This window comes from Nothoprocta perdicaria, unplaced genomic scaffold (genome assembly GCF_003342845.1).
Source record: "Nothoprocta perdicaria isolate Ctin4 unplaced genomic scaffold, notPer1 scaffold_53, whole genome shotgun sequence".
NCBI classification, from domain to species: domain Eukaryota; kingdom Metazoa; phylum Chordata; class Aves; order Tinamiformes; family Tinamidae; genus Nothoprocta; species Nothoprocta perdicaria.
Genome location: NW_020455788.1, coordinates 1392301 through 1410144, shown reverse-complemented (window position 1 = coordinate 1410144; position 17844 = coordinate 1392301). Strand labels below are relative to the sequence as shown.

General features: G+C 40.8%; 1 protein-coding gene across 3 annotated transcripts in view; it reads right to left on the bottom strand.

Moving 5' to 3' along the window:
- Positions 1-17844, bottom strand: part of NRXN3 (neurexin 3) — an 826423-nt gene that overhangs the window by 225207 nt on the left and 583372 nt on the right. For all 3 annotated transcript variants that reach the window (XM_026048287.1, XM_026048285.1, XM_026048284.1), the window contains one exon: positions 17116-17297. In XM_026048287.1, coding sequence (XP_025904072.1) covers positions 17116-17297 — 182 coding nt within the window. The remainder of the gene's footprint in view (positions 1-17115; positions 17298-17844) is intronic.

Sequence of the window (17844 nt, the reverse complement as noted above, 5' to 3'; positions counted from 1 at the left end):
AGGAATAAAAAAAAAAAAAAAAAAAAAATCACACACAAATAACAGATTCTAGTCAAAACTTGTCATTATTTTTTGGCTGAGGGGCTTGCCTGCAGCCAGAAGAACAGAGATACTTTATGACCTATTCACTATTCTATCTATGCATTTCTAAGGGGGATTTCTGGTTTATTTTGGAATAGTTTTATTCATTTATCAGCAATGTGAAATGGGGGAATAAAGATATTTTTCTCTGTAGTCCTCCAGAGATCAAAAAGCATAAAATAAGAGCCAAAACACACCATACAACACAAAAATCCAGAGTAAACAAGCTGGGAGGAGGCAAAAATCATGTGACTGCCAAGTACTGAAATTACTGTTATCAAGAGGAATAGCTGCACAACCTGAAAGAATAAACCCCTAGTATAGCTCCACAGCTAACCTCAAGCTATGTGTAAATAGCTCACTACCAAAGTCTCATTTTGCTAATACTTACCTTTTCTCTGCCTCCTTTTGAATACTGATAATTACCGACACAAAGGAAGATGCCTCCATCCCACTGTTACCAGGCTGCTGCACTTGTCTGCTTTATTTGACAGCATAATCCAGTGTTTGACATGGCAAATGCTTCTGCAGTATGAAACTGCAATGTAAAACAGTATTAACAAGTGATCCCTCAAGGAGCCCTACATCAATGAGAATCAAAAATTGTGGGATAAGTCAGCTGCACTACATTGAAGATTAGTAGAAAGGACTTGGTCCTAGTAAGGGCGTTTGACGTTTAATGGGCGTTTCCCATTAAAATGGCTTAATTTCAAGTTATTACCATCAAAATCCCAAAACAGTTGGGCAGAAATTTCCTATGCCACGGCTCTGCCTTAGGCCCTTTGCCTCAGCAAGCTTTAGCCCTAAAACAAATTCTGCGCCTTCAGGACTATTTCTTTCTGGAGCCAGAAATACAGCTGGAGCTACCCTGCAATACACAGAACACCATGCCATGCTAGAACAGCTTCCACAAAAACTGATTAATAAGGATAAATTTGTCCCCAAGTCTGTGGGCACTCCTACTGGTGGTAATAGAGATGGACCTATTAAGCCAACTAATGATGGGCTAATATCCTTGTGAATGCCAGGGCACAGTAACATGAAAGCTCACGTTACATAAATCTGCAACGCTGTATTGAAAATTACAAAACAAGAACCAACTTTGCCAGAACATCTGATAATCTTCATAAAGAGAGATAAATTAGCCTGTGACAATGGTCGGCTGCACTCTAGCAATAGGCAACGAGAGCAGAACTCGACAGCGCCCTGTGATGTCTTCAGGAATGACCTTGCATCACACTTCTGGGTCGATAACCCTGGCAATGGCACAGCAGGTAGGAGACTGATCCCTCTTGCTGAATCAATACTTGCGGTACTGGGGCATGGCACCGCATCCGTCCGAGATGGCACCGCATCATGTCACCTTACCAGCCGGCAGGATCGGCAAGGTCACCTTGCACCGGGGCTGTGCTGCTAGGCCACGACGCTGCATGAATATACGAAGGTACCTGTGACAGCCCAGCAGCACACAGGGATGTTCTGCTTTGACATTATGATCACACATGCACCACACACGACGTCTGTGTTGATAAGTGGTGACTCACGTGGCACAAGGCCAATAAATCTGCTCTTTGCAGGACAAATTCAGCTGAGTGCAAGTCCTAACTTGGCTCCTGCTAGTAAAAGTTTGCCAAGGCATCTCTTTCCTCGAGACTGTCCTTCCACATTTTCCCTCCAACTTGCACGGAGCTCAGGTACTTCATTCTGATACACTTTTTATGTGCTCAGCCATTTGACTGAATATGATTGACCTCGCTACAACCCAAGGAAAGTAACAAGATTCAGAAGCAAACCACTGTGACAGGGAAATGGCTCAATTATGCTGAGCCTAGCTTTTTGCCTGGCAAAACTGATTCAAAGCATTAACATGTCAAGACACAGAAAGAAGCAAGCACCCAGTGATTGTTGTTGAAGGAGGAGAACAAAAAGATGGCAATTATTTTAATCATCTTCCAAAAGGTGGCAATAATGTTTCCTATAATTGCAGAGAGAAGCAGAAATGTCAATAGTTCCAAGCAGCCTTTCTTCCTGAATGGAACTTGAATCAGCTCTTCATCTAGGCTAGTGAAGCATTAACTGTTTCCCATTAAACTCTACTTGGGTCAGTCTGTTTTGGTCTCGCTCAGCTTAGATGGAAGTTGAGAATGATAATTACTGTAAGCACACATCACTGCTGGGGTGAATTTAACTGTTGATGGTATTTTGTGTGTATTACCTTATGTTGCTTTATTAAGGTAATGATTGTTTTTGTAATAAGTAGATTTTTCTGGCCACCATTCTCCAGGCTTTTAAACAGAGATATATTACACTGTCACAAATAAAAAATTACTAGTTTGCTTTTAAACAAATACAGCAACAGCCTAATAAGGCTAGATGGCAGACAGTGCATTATTAGCTAATTCTTTCGTCCTCTTTTCAACTGATCCTGAGCTGGAATCGGACAGGAACAGCACTGGGTAAGTGGGTCTTCTCCCTAAGGTTATGCAGGGTGAGATCGAAACACAAGCTATTCATGTGTTTTAAGGAACACTCACTGCAGCAGAAGAGCAAACAGTCACAGCAAGGAAAGCAAGAGCCCTGGGCAATGCTCTGCCCTGGGACGGACAAGGGCGCTTCATTGAAGGATCTGCACACAACAAAAACTCACCACCTCTCCCATGCTCTCTCATACAGAGCTCTTCCATAAAGGATTCTTGTATTAGCAATCTTTTTCCTCCCATCATTTGTATTTACACAACGGCTGGGGCAGACAAACTGATGCAGAAAGGCTGGTGTAATGCAAGCGTGTGTAAAGAAGCTGGCAGTGCTTTTTAAATGAAGCCCGTCTCAGCCTCCCAGCACTGTATGTTTAACCTGTTCTAGAGTTCCCAGCACATCACTTCATATTTCTTTTTGACAGTTCAGTGTATCCCACACTGAGTGCCTGACCTGAAAATGTAGACAAGTTTCAGATGAAATACAAGGTTAATTACAAAGGCTGAATCCATTACAGAAAGCTATCAATTATTAAACACTTGGTCCACTATTCTCTTTCCATAGCCAGAAGTATTTAGGAGACAGTGAGAAGTTTTTAGGGCTGATGATACCTCTTTGCAACTGTATTACGACTGGTTTACAAAGGAGATTTTTTATATACATACATATATAAAAATGTATACACACACACACACATATATATTTTCAAGACGGAGACTTTTAAGGAAAAGCCTCAAAGTGAAAAATAAAAGTACCTGCCACCACCCCTACTGCTGCACTGGTCTCTGGTCTCGCATCTGCATTACTAGAAATACTCAGTGATTAAGCACTGGACCATGGGGCGAAGAAGGTTTTAAGGTAGGGTTCACATTCCTTATAAAGAATCACAGTAATACATGTGAATTTTTTTAATGAATTCATCATTCAAAAATATACCTTCATCCAGGTAGTGAAGATCCTGTCAAGTTTTTGCTATAGAGAGCTATATTTTTGAATAACCTTGAAAGATGTCTGAATATTAGCAGGTAAAAATTGTCTTCAGAAAAAGAAAGCAGAAATCCTAGTAACTGTCTGCATATGTGAAATTTATTTTCTTGGCAAAATAAATCCACTACTGAGGGGAAAAAAAAAGTTTGTGTTTTTGAAAATTGTGAATATTAATAGAAACATGTTTTGTCAGTGTTCCACATTAAGATTTAATTTTATTTATATTTAATATGAAATTCTATTCAGTTGTAAAATCATCATTTCTAGGATATGGAAAAATCCTTATCATCTGAAGCTTTTGGAAGTAGAGCAGGGGGGAAAAAAAGATGTATAAAATGTAAAACAAACTCCCTTGAGAGGGAATGATTAGAATATTGGTCTGTTCCTACTTCAGAATTCTCTATTACTGCTAAAAGCAGTTATCTTTCAGCTGCTATTTTTCCAAACTTAAATGCTTTTCATCTTATTCAGGTTTTTGTTTCTAGCACTGTAATCACATTTTAACTTGGATAATTACTTTTTCCCATTTTATGTTTGCTATGTCAGGAACATACTGTGGCCTTCATTCTCTTGCAAACTGGTAAGTTCTCTTCCTGAGGTCACTGGAGAGGAGGGGAGAGAAAAAACACCCCACTCACACATACACACGTTTAAATCTGGTTAATCAACGAAACAAAAACAACCAGCACTACATGAACACTACTCTTAAGCTTTCTACTGATACAGTGTTCCTTCCCCTTTACACATCAGAAATCTAGAGAACAAACTACCTTTATAAATATTTTGCAGGCAGTTCCATCTTTTGTCCTCAGGAGATAAACACCCCAAGGATAATTCCACCGCTGTGTGCAGTGTAGCTACGTGCGGACCATCATCCAGTCATCCAAGTTTTATAGTAGATACCCGACCAACATATTCATTTTGTATCTCTTTTAATCCCATATTCCCACTCTGAGGAAGCTCCGCCTGCAAATACTTTCCTGATGAACTCTAGGACTCTGTTAACACCGTAAGGACTCTTGCAAGTTTCAAGAAAGGCTGGTCCATTTTACATATTAACTTGCATTTCCTTGGTGTCTTTTTGAGAAATGCATGTTTCAGCCTTGCTTCTAAAGGGATGAGTCCATCCCTCCCACCCACTGGATGATGAAGACTACAGTTGCCTCATCCAGGCTAGGAAAGTTTTTCTCAGCTTGGCCCCCATCCAAACTTATACACAGCACATCACCGAGCTCTCAAATTTGCACAAGTTTCTCTGGCACTGTAAAAATTGATGTAGAAACTGGCAAGATGTTTGCCCACACAGCTCTAGAAAGATTACACCTTATTCAGGAGCATGGGTTAAAATGAGATGCTATGCTTATTCATACTAGACTTAGCCATGTTTAGATAAGTCTGTCAGTCAAATGCAAAAGACATGAATAACAAAGAAACCCAACAGAAAGTTATCAGGGTTGCTACTGAGCCATTATCATCACAAAACCCTCCGACCTAATATTGATCCCTGGGAAAATTCTCAAAACAACAGTGTGTTACCATCAAGAGCAATCAGAGGGCTTTCAGAGGAGCCAGGCTGCAGAGCTGTTTCCATCAGTGCAATACAGCACCCCGCACCTCCAAGCAGTCCTCCTTCCATGCCGCATATTCTAGTTCCAGGTCCCCCTGGAGTTTCTAAAGGCTTTTAAAACAGAGTTCACAATACTACTATTTTATGGTTGCCATCTAAATTTCCCTAAAATCTGAGATTAATTTATGTTGCACATCCTTAGATCTGCACATCTGAGTACGCTGTCCTAGTACATCCCATTAACAGCTCAAACACAGGAAGGGATCGGGGGAAGCAGCACAAACCCAGCTCAGCACCAGACAGCTAAGCACCTCTCAAAATTACATTTCTTGTCTGAAGCTGAGACCTTTAGTGTCTTGGCCTACTTAAATCCTTAAAAAAAAAGTCTCATGTGTCTGGACCTAATTTAGACATCCAAGACAGTGCACTGCCACCGTGAAGTGGACCACAAGCTCTTTAGCCCAGGCAATGCAAGCTGAGAGTCCCCAATTATGCAGGGAGCTATTTTTGTTGTTCTTGTTCTAATTTTAACCCAGTGACAAGAACAATTTTTCTTCCCTTTCACTCTTCCATTTGGTAAAAAATACATTTATTTTGAAGAGAGACAGCGCCACTAGGCATCGCACTGGATAAAGACAGAAAGCAATAACCTCACCGGAGTCCGAGTCCTGCAGATGAATTCACCTTGCCCCTTACATGCCTGATTTCCAGAACGTGCAGCCTACTCCCACAGGCAGGGGACATCAAGATGTTGTTCTAGCCGTACTGCAGTTCCAAAAAGTTATTAAAAACCAACGACATACTAAAAAAATGAAAAGGTACTGGAAAGATTAAGTAGTTAATGCTCTGTCTGTAACAACTAGCTCAAATATATCCTTCTGACCAGACCTAGCCAAAATTCGAGACTCTGAAACCTCTTTCCTCATCAGCAGTGTTTGGAAGGAACAACCAGCTCGAGTTTCTAGCAGAAAAGTGGCCTTTGACTCATGAGTACAAGCATTGTGAAAAATAAAATGACTCTGCTAGAGGCCAAGTTTGAATGTTAAGTCAGCATCCCAGGAACCTCCAGCTATCCCGCTTCTGAAAAGAAATTAAACTAACCTCCTTAACTAAAATTAAATTAACCTCCTAAGCAAAAGCTGTTGTGGTAGGGGTAGGATAACAATAAGGTGAGAAAGAAAAGGCTTTGGACTCCTGGTCAGAGGATATTAAGACACACAGCCAAAACAGACGGGGCTTGGCTGCACTGCCTCAATGTGCACCAAGGCACTGCCCTGCAGCCCCAGAGAGGGGCCGGCATCCTCCAGGGAAGCTGTTCCCAATGCAACTGAGGTGCTTCCAAAGAGCACCATGGACAGCGTTGCCCAGCTGCACCTCACAGGTTCCCAAGCACAACAACCATCTTGAGAATCACTGCAAGGCTCCACATTATGCAGCACACGAGTTCCTCTAATACAGGCTTTTATTAACCGAGCCAACATGTCATCTACTGTGTCAAAATGTTTATGGTTTTCTAGATTGACAACAGAAACCAGAAGACACCCCCCTTGCCTTCTAACCTAGCATTATCATTTAACACCAGCTGCCACTGAGCTTGGAATACACGAGTGCTCAAGGAATCATGCATACGTGTTTAAGCCATGACACAGGACAACCCACTGGAAAACGTTACTGTCTGAAAATTTGTTCTGAAAATTGAGTGCATTCTGCTGTCGTAAAAAAATCTTTTACAACACATCATGTAGATAACTTCCCAAATACCTCCAGAACATCCTAAGCGTGAACTTAGCAAAGAATTTCATTTTTAAAACAACAATATCACACAATGTAAGATCCAGATGTATCATTAGAAGATATTTTCACATTAAGAGAGCATTTTCACTTAAAAAAGGACACTGTTTGGCTTAATTTGAAACAGATTTCAAGGATTAAGTAGATATACTAGAAAAGAGCAGTAATGTGCTACAGCAGGACAGCAAGAAAGTGACATTACTTAACCAACCATTATGAACAGGAGGAGGCTTTTGTCAGGGAGGCTAAAAGCAAAAAAAAAAGAGAAATGTAGCCTTAATTCTTGACTTGGGTTTTGTCTGTGTGTGGCTGCAGACAGAGTGTTAGCTCCTACTCCAGACGGGGCTGTAAATAGATACCCATCCACCTGGCTGCCATTCGATGGTTGCATTACACGCTCCCCCTCCGAGAACCTTGACAATTCTAGTGGGTGAAAAAACAATGACTAAGCCTCAAAACAGCGCTCTCCCTAACCTTCACATAACTCCAGCAATTACATAAGGAGTCAGGCTCATAACTTTTCTATACCTTTCCACTGCAAAAATAAGAGCTGATTTATCTTGCCTACAAGAGGTGTTGAAAAGGGATACTAAGTTGGGACAGACGGCCCATTTTCTAGGAAGAGACATGACAGACACACTGAGCTGGTGGCTCTCCACACGCCAAGCTCAGCCTACAGCAATGCGGGTTACTGGTGCTGCAGCTGAGGGACCAACCCCGCCTGCAGAGAGCAGCACTGCTTGTGCAATTGAATTTATCGCCCAGTCCACCTGCAGCTGCAACGCGCGGATTGCAAGAAATTGGCCTGCATGAAATGTGAAATGAGCCCTGGCACAGCCTTGCAGTGCCCACCGTGCTGCACACACGGTTGGTGAAAGCCCTAGCACAAGTTGTGGGCGCAGGGAATACGACTGCTCTGCAGGTGCAGCGGGCACCTGACCTCTTACAGGCAGAAGAGAGAAGCCGTGAGGCACCAAGGGGCAGGGGACACCCAGCAAGTTCCTCTCCTGTGTTTTGCTTCCAACTTAGGAGGCATCATCAGCAATGCTAAAAATGTCACCCGCAAGCTCCTAAGCTAAAACATGTTTTTTTTTTTCCTATCAAAAAAAGCCAGCACATGTGTATAGAACAGGAAGCAAATTCTCACCAGGAGACAAACCGATAATCATTTTGAAGCAAGTTTCAAGTAAAACAATTTCACAACATTTAAGGTAGTCTGAGCCATATAAAATTTTTCCTAAACACTCCAATCAAAATAGAGATGATTTTGTGAGGGGAGATCATCTCCTTTTAGGAACTGAGGTATTTCATAGCAACTGTTTTAAGAAGCCTATATATAATTTGACTCTCTGCAGGCTAAGATTTAAAGAAACATGAGAAGCCACAGCCTCCTTCCCTCCCCGCAGGGGAAGGGGAACAGAAGACAAAAACGCAGTTCGAGGACGCAAAAATATCACAGACAACCACGAGAGCTACATGTACATTTATATAACCAAGACAAATAGAGAAGCCTCACAAATGCAAGGAAGATACTTGATAAATTTTTTTAAATACCAAGACAGGAAGAGAATTATTCAGTCTCACAATAGGACAGAATCAGTAAGTCAGGATTTTCCTGCAGTGTCATCTCAAGAATCTTCCTTGGCGTAACAGGACAACGGACTAGGAATGGCTGGGTCCCAATACAGCAAGGTTCAAGAACAAGTCCTAATGGTGATCTGATGCGACAGTCCTATAAAATAATCATCTGTGGCAAGGTGTCGATAGTCCCCCCCCTCCTCATGATGTTGGAGGTTGATGGAGCACCTCAAAGAGGAGCTCAACACACAATAAAAATGAAGCCTACAGTAGACAAACCTACAAGCTTCCTGGCAAGATGCACCAGTGACCACCACAAACCAGCAGTCAAGAACCTCCAGTTCTTACTAAATGATGCCCAGGTCACAACAGGAGCTGGTCTGCAGTCACTACTGAAAGGTTTTATCAACATCTCCACATTAACTATTATGTGCTGCTGGCTTTCAGATGAAGGTGTCTAAAAGAATGAAAGACATGACAAGACAGCAAAGGCAACTCAGTATAGGATGCTCCTGCCATGCCTAATGATTTCCATTACCCAGCTTCCAGAAACTGCACTCCTGACATCAGTAATTGACAAAATAAAGAATAAGCTCATACAAAGCTGTATGGAAAGAAGGGAATCTGGACATTGAGAGCTAGTAATACACCTGGCAATCAAGCACAGGCAAAAAGCATACTCAGCTGATGCTTTACACTGACTCAGTCATATGAGGCAGTCTGTCTCTTTCTGTAAGCTCCAAATTGATTAAACAAAGTACCAGCAGTTTAAATGTAGCAGAAAAAGATATGGCTAGATAGTTAAGGGTGCTTTCACACTACATAATCTTTCCTTCAGCTGAGTCTCAGACTCCTTTTGCAGTCTTTCCCATCCCACTTCTTTTTCATAAAGAGCTGGGAGAGGAAAATGCCCAAGTCACATATTTAACATAAAAGCCTTCCAAACCAGCATGAAGCTTTCAGTCCAATCACTCTTTATGCACTGAAAGGTTAACTAAAGGGAGAAGTGTATTAACACAAATAATATCACTCCACACCACAATCTTAACAGCACAAGAGCTAAGCAAGTTCAGGCTTCATAAGCATGTGAATGGAAATAAAAATAATAATAATAAAAATCTGAGAACCAATTGTTCAGCAGCAGGAGAGTTTTCCTAGAGCACTATCCTCCCCAAAAGCTGATATTCCACCACTTTTTTTCTGGAGAGAGAAGAAAACGCTGAGGCCTACTTATCTAAGAAAGGATGAATAACAAGAGTCATCCTGCTCTAGTTCCCAGGCTATGACTGCGGGCACATCATTTCATCTCTTGGTATGTTCCTTTTCTTGATCTATTAGGAGGTTCCCATGTACCTGTTGAAGACATTCAGAGACTTAAATAGATGAAATAAAACACATATCTTCAAGACTGTAGTAACTGCCTCTGAGGTGATGTTTCTGAGCAGAACTATGCCCCAAGTGTCTTGAAAGCTCAGACAGGTGAAGATTTCACAACTAAACTTGTAAGACCTTGGATGCTGAGCAACTAGCCAAACTCCAGTTCAGTGCACTTTCCTGTCTGAATCATTGCTGCAGGATCCTTGGAGAAGGAAAAGACAGCATTTTCATTTGCTTCCAATACCAAACTGTTAGTGACTAGTCCTTTGGTTTTAAAGAATAGCAGTTTCATCCCAGAACTGGTTGCATTTTAGTGGTCAAGTTATCTTTCCTCTGCCTCTAAAAATGTGCAAGTATATTACATATACTCAGCAGTAGATGAACGTTGTATTTCTCTAGTAAGATTCAGTATTATTTTTCCATTTAAGATGCTCTTTCTAGATGTTTAATGGAGAAACAATTCATTTCACTGTGGCTGATGTAGTAACAAGTAGTTGTTAACCTCTGATGAGAAGGTCACATCAGACATCAAGTCAGGGGTAAATTAAATTGACAATTGCCCTTGCTTAATTGCTTTTGAGTAATACTGTGTATATTTGAATAGGCAAAGAGTTATTATCATACCTTGCTGTGATCCATTAGCATCAAGATCAAGAATGTATTTTGCCTTTTTTTTTTTTATGCAACCGTAAAGAAGGTGATAAAGGCTTTAATTACAAGGAAATTTAATTTAGAATCTATCGGTGGAATTTGCCCAAGCATACAGATGTGTTGGTACGAACATGCTTCTAAGTTCGGTGCTTCTTGTAAAGAAAAACAAAACAAAATAACAACATCACTACCCTCCAAATCAAACCAAAAAGATCTTGCAAATTGTTAATCGAGAGTCTGCAAGTATGAAAGATTTTAGTCTGTTTCTGGATGACCACTGAAATCCTCAAGACTTATCTCAGCCTCCAGGCTTCAGATAGTTCAAGGAAACAATTTCACTGGAGCTTGTGCTGGTTTCTCACTTTGACCTTGTCAAAAAGCCAAGATCACTTCACTCCCTTGTATTTAAAGAAAAACATTATGAAAAGCAAAAACTACATTTTTCTCAGGACCAAAACAAGTTCCAGTGTTTCCTTGATATTACGATATACAGCAAAGCTCTGCATGAAGTCTTCTACATAAACATTATAATTACAGGAGAAAGAAAATATCACACAAAATATAATATTTGCTTACACAGTATACTAAACACATTTACTGTAATTTGAGGTCTTTGGATAAATACTTGGCATGGCTCTGAGATCTGATCATTTAATACTTAAATAGTGAGTCAAAAAGTTACAGCAAATCTCAAGACAAACTACCACACAGTAAACCAGTTCAAGTTTCAGGGAGTATTTTAACCAGAATCTTTATCCTCTGGAACGAATCTCTCATATAAGCACGATCACTATGATTTTTGCCTAATTTAGGAACATGGCTTTTGCTTCTGGACTTCCAAAGTGATACAACACTAAAGTAGACAGTATTTCTCTCCTCCTATTGCCCCCGACACCCCAAGTACAGTTAATTCTGCTCACTACACCAAAGCATGATCTTATGGCTACACACCAGTTGCCATGATGAGGCAGCAGCTCCTGTCTCTGTGGAAAACCAAGGTGCCAAATTTAATTATGCATAGGTCCTTAAGTCTCATTTCATGGAATTATCCACACTACCTTTTTCCCATTGATTCTTCCTCCATCTCCCCCAATTCTTAATTTTCACTCTCTGTTATCCACCTGAACTCAGCTGGCCTGCCCAGCTGAAGCCCCAAGGTTATTTTCAGATTTGTGACTCCAATCAGGCTAATTTGCAGTCCAGCTTGCAGTTTTGCCATTCATGCTAGCACTGCCCTAGCAGCCAGCTCTTCCTACCACACACCAGATCAGGCCCCTGACCTTCAGTGACAACAGCGAGAGCACCGGGGTCTCTGCACACGTTGTCGCCAAGTGAGGAGTTAACACATTCCTGTATCCAAGCACGGAGCTTCCAAACTGCCTGAATAGAGCTGGGGATCTAAAAAAAAATCCATCATCTTCAGCCACAGGACGCCAATGTGCTATTTCTTGCACTGTTGCATTCAGTTCTGTGGTTCATTCGTGCACCTGGGGCAGCTACTGGCAGCAAGGCAGGGGCTGCAGCAGGATGAGTCCCGAGTCCCGAGATCCCGTGGGGTGCCGAGCCCCGAGCCGGGCAGGCCGCAGACCGGCTCGCTGGGGCAAGGGGCTCCTTAACATATGAAGGTCTCCTCTCCGCCCCTGCCCTCGCTGCAGACACGTTCCCGAGAGCTAACTGATAAAAAATAGATGGACCATTACTATGCATAATGTGAGCTCATTCAGATACATTAAAAATGGATTTTTGGATGGCCTTTCCAAAATAAAAGCAGCAGTAACAATAACACTTTGAAAAGCACTTTGGAAAAACTGTGGATCATTTTTTTCCCCTTCAAATTAGTTTTCCTTTGCTAGCTCTTCTGTGCTCTAGGGAAGAGCAAATGTGGCATGCAAGTACAAACACATGGGACTTTGCAGACCCAAGGAGTTTAGAGAAGGACAGTGTAAGACTCTGAGGGCATTTTGGGACAGGATCCTTGGGTACGGCTCTATCAAAAAATGATCTTTGGCAATTTACACCAACTGACAAGACGGCCACCAACACGCATACGTCAAATTCGAAGCTCATTTAGATATAGCCTGTGGCAGGCAAGATAATGATGGCCAAGTTATATATGCTTGCCATGGTCTCTCATACCGTAAACCTGACATAATTGGCAAGCAGTTATCTTTACGTTCCCTTTTGCATGCACAATCTAAGTTGTACTAATCTCTTTGTACAAGTGTTCTCAGAGTACATGGTCAGGAAGAAAGGCCCCCTTTCAGGCACAGGCCACGCAACGCAGCTTATGGCTTTGCTGATGCTGCGTGTCCTTCCTCAGCTTTTTTCTGAAGAAGTTCCAACCTTCTTGTGTGTCTTTCTAGGCTCACTAAGAACACCAAAGAGTTTTTCAGCATGCCTTGAAAAACTTAAATATTTAGCTGCTGTTGCACCTACCTCCAGAGCTTTGATCATTTGATCCAAAAGAAACAGAAAGGTCTAACTTTTCAAGGATAGATTTAAGAGGCATCTTTTCTGTTTAGCTGAAGATAAAATTTCTTAATTCATCCAGATTTGTCTTATTTTTTAGTTATGAAAATGCCACAGGACAAAAGGAGGGCACGTTAGCCTCTAGTGTCATTTCACTATCCTAAGTAAAATACTTTCAATAATCAATCATGTCTACTAAATTAAGAGTCATGAAAAGAGTCAACTGGAATCTACATGATATAATGGTACTGAGAAATTCACCCCTAAAGCCTACACCACACCTCACAGCACAGAGCTGACAAAAGCACTCAGATCTCTTCAAATACCAGATTTAAGCCTTTGGATGGGCTTTCTGTAAAGGGAGGCATCTTTGTTACTGACACCGATATTGTGCCTGCTTTCTTCATTTTTAACATGAAATTACACGTTAAACATATTCTTTCAACTATTTTGCACTCTTCCATGCAAGCCAAGATGCTTAACACTGTTCTGTCCTTCTGTGAGGAAGTTCATGTAGTTCAAGAAATTTCCTTCCATTAACTGGAAATTACTTTCCTAAGGAAATGGAGTAACTGACCATATGCATGCTGCTAATGTACTTCAATGCTAATTTACAGAGATACACTTAAATCATTTCCGTGAACAACAAAATAAATGGAACCAAGCAAGGATGCAAGACTTGGCTGAAGATGACTGCAACGCTATGAGAAAGGGAAGATGCTACTTACAATTTCTATTCATCAATAGCTGTAGAAGGGAAGTAAATACTTGTGACATGCTCTATGTGACCCCTAGAATTCAAGTTTGCAGCAATTCGATAGCTTAATGCCTGCCAAAGAGTCCAAGTTGGCTCTTGCTGTTAGGGGACAGCAGGACCTCCCCAAGCCCTGTGGCGCCAGTGCCGTCTGGTCTGCTCAAGCAGGAAGGCTGCTCTGCTGCAAGAAAGCAGTGGGGACCACAATGCAGACAAGGGACACTTGGTAAGGTACCACAATGCACTCACCATATCTTATATAAGCAATGTCTTGTTAATACCCAAGTACTTTAACTCAGAAGTCATGTGTTATTTAGAGGCAAACATTACTATTTAATTTTCCAAAAAAGGCTCAGCTACAAACGTTTAGAAGACACACTCAGGAGAGCCAAGTTTCAAGGCTTTGTACGTATGTTAACCCTCGGGCTGTGCCCACTAACGACAGCTTATTCAGAAGTCTCTGAGCAAGTTTCAGTTGAGTATTTTTCCATACATGATCAGGACACCTGCAGAGTGCACTCACAGGTGGAGTCTAATTTTAGATCCAATCCAAGGCTAAGTTCTCCACCTCAGATTTTTAACTTGAGTATGTTAACTTTTCAGACAGTTTGCACATTCTGGTCTCAAACCTTCTAATGATCCAGAAATTTTCATGTTTTGCTCCAGAATTTATTTGAATTCCCTCCTGTATTTGGTTGGCAGTCTGGTTATCCCTGCTCATTAATTAGTTCACCTTCTTAGCTAGGCAAGCATGTTATACTAGGTGTTGTCTCCTGTACTTGGCCAAAGAGCAAACTGCCTTTCCTGCTCAATCTGCATTTAGTCACGTCAGCTTTAACTTAGGGAAGACTGGGGCTTGTTTTATTTATTTATTTTTTTAAATAGGTATTGACTGAGAATCAGAATATTCTAGGTCAAATCCTGCAGCCTTTAGTTGCAGCCTGGTGCCAAGCGATGGATCTCTATTAGCTTGAGATTACTAAAGCAAAACTTCAATTCCGGTAGAATTTTTGGCTAAGCCTAAAGTTTACTTTCTAGACACAATTTAGAAACTATGTGAAAACCAGTGTCACTTCCTCACAACTCCATTCTTGCAGCCAGAGGTGAGGTGATAGTTTATGACACGCATCTGATGGAACAAGAGCGGAACAGAGCAGCAGTGCGCATGGGTGGGTGATTTATCTCTTGGTAGTCATCAGAGGCAGAATATCCATCACAACCTGCAGCTGTCTTCCCCTCACCATTTGTTCTCAGTAAGGATTTCTGTATGTCATAAATCACAGAACAGAAGCCATGGAAGCCTAAGTTGAATGAATGTATAGAAACGTTCAATCACAACTCAAATGTGCACTCTCTTAAGCATCCATTGTACAAGGTAATTTTCTGGTACAGGTTTGGACTTGGTGCTCTGAGTTGTCAGAAAAATCTCGTAAGGAGGGATTTGATGCTATTATAACACCCCTGTTCCATGCGCTACAGTTAGTGCTGTTCACACAAACACCTCATACTTCCCAGGCCACACTGATGCCATCCATTTTCCCTGAGTTGCCAGCTTATATCTCATTGTAAATCAAGAAAGAATTTCAGTTTCAGTTGTTGTATTTTTTTTTTTTTGTCATATAGACCAGATGCCTTCGTTTATAAATTTCCACAACGTCTGAAAGACTTGTAATTAAAAAAATGAATCCAAACAGAGCCATAAATAAAGCAAGTAAAAGTGCAATTTGTTATTGAAGTATCTTTTCTGACTTTGAATCTTGTAGACAGAAAGACTATAATGAGCACTCAAGAACATACAGGGTTTCCTAAACACATGGACAGCATTAGGGAATGTCTGGTCAGCAGAGTAAAAGCCACTTTCACAACTTTCAAAATGGCATCAAATCTTGTTAAACTAGAGTAGTATAGACTATATATAATGCATAGTAAGCATAAACTATACTAAGGCTTTTGGATTACATATTGGTTCAGTGATGCAGAGGAGCAAAAAAGAACGGACAAGCGGTTTTTGCCATTGATCATTGCCAATGAAACTCTCAAGAAAATGGGAGAAGGTGAAAAGTCAGAAATAAGTACCTCAACTAAATAAATATGCTCCCCCATATGCACACAGCAAAATGCCAGTTCAAACACTTTTTACGATTTCTTCTCAAAAAGTCAGTGGCTAAATATACATAAATATATTAACATTGGTCATCTTTGCTTTAATACTTATATTTGCCTCCTTCAGGTATTTAATATACATTAGGCATAACATTGTCACATGTAGAATGTTCTCTCCCACTTTTTTCCCCCGCAAGAGATACCTGGATTGATCATTTCTTTCATTCTGATGGGGGAGTGGGGGCAAGGCAGGGTAGAGGAGGAATCACAAACTAAATTTAAAATACCAAAATATATAAATAAATAAAAAGTTGAATGGTGATAGCTCACAACCATACCTGGACCTACTGAAACAAAGGTAAATTTTAAAATAAAATCAGAAATTAAACCATCAAAACACTAACGATGACTTTTAGCTCTAACCCTTGCTTCAGAGCAATACACTAAGTTCTTCTCTAAGACTATGAATATCTTCCCTTCCTTTAGAAGTCTATAACATTCACATTAGGTCCACAGGTTGACCACTGGCATTCCTCCTACTAACTGAAGCTTTAAGTGCCTGTCAAATGTCAACAACTCCCAAGTTCATACAAATCCCATCTCTATCCTCCACTCCACTGTGAATTAAGACATAAAACATCTAACATGAGCACTGCATTATGTGACTAGCTTCTATTTGGATAAACTCATTGTTCATTTTGTTTAGAAAGAAAAATCTACCAAAAACAACCCCGCTCCTCCAAACCCATTAAGTTTCTCATCTTAGCCTTCCTTTTTTTCTGAAAGAATTCCAGTTTCTCCCTAAAAGCACTATTAGCTAGGTTTCTCTAATCAAATAAATAAATAAGCAAAAAATTCCAATAACCACTCACACAGCAGCACTCAGATCAGTTGTTTTACATCACCTCAGGATCCAGTCAATTCTCATTTAATCTTCTCGGTGAGAAGAGTTAATTCACTATTTCATTCTTTACCTTCTGACGAGCAATACTCCACAGATTCAGTACCATGAAATATTTCTATTTTTTGAATAAGTCTTACTGCCATTGAACCCACAGGATTTACTGACCCATCTCCCCATTCACCTAAGCTTGGCTGCATGTGTGTTCTGCCAGCTCTACAGCTGAGAAAAGCTACCTCAGATTAACTGAAGTGAGCATTGAAGATATCAGTAGCACAAAGTACAAATAAAACAGTATATTACGACAATGGTTTTCTTCAAATTCATTTTTGGTTAACAGAAACTTAGGAGCAGCACGGATGTGGACCTCTATGTACTCACTATGTGAAGCTGCAGGAAGTCACCAAGCCCAGGCGCGCTGTCAATGCGAACGAGGATGCCGTCCTTCACTGTCGTGCTGAAGCCCACAGCAAGACGGTCTGTTCTGGTGCTCGGTCTGTCATTAGCTGGCCAGGTGTACAAGATGAGGCCTCCACTCTTCCCAAAGATATACGTGGCACCAGCTACAAAACAGAAAGCCCAATAAATATGCATTAATTGCTTTATTTATTTGCCAAAGCCCATAATAATGCTATGACTTTCAAAATGCAAACAAATAAATAAGCTCTCACACATAAGAGTGCTGAAATTATGGCCTACAACTGGTCAGACCACTGAGAGCAGATAGAGAAATTTCTCGAAAAATTAACAGATCAGATGAGAGATACGTTTCCAGACCCTGCCACGCAACAGAAGGATTTTAGTATGCGTCGTTCTCTCCTATTTTATGACAAATGACATTGTGAGCTCTTTGTGATATTAGAATTGATTCTCTATCTGTTTCAAGATCTACGTCAAATGAAGATTTAGACTGCCCTCTCCACCTCCTCACATGCATTCTTCCTTCCACAGACTGGCAAGTCTTCTTTTGTGGAGTGATGGCTTTGGAACATGAGATGCTAACAAAAAGATGCAAGACAAAATAGCTTTTAGCACACAAACAACATCCGATCCTTCACCATTAGCCTCATACCACTAGATTGAGCAACAGACAACATAATTCCCTACTTA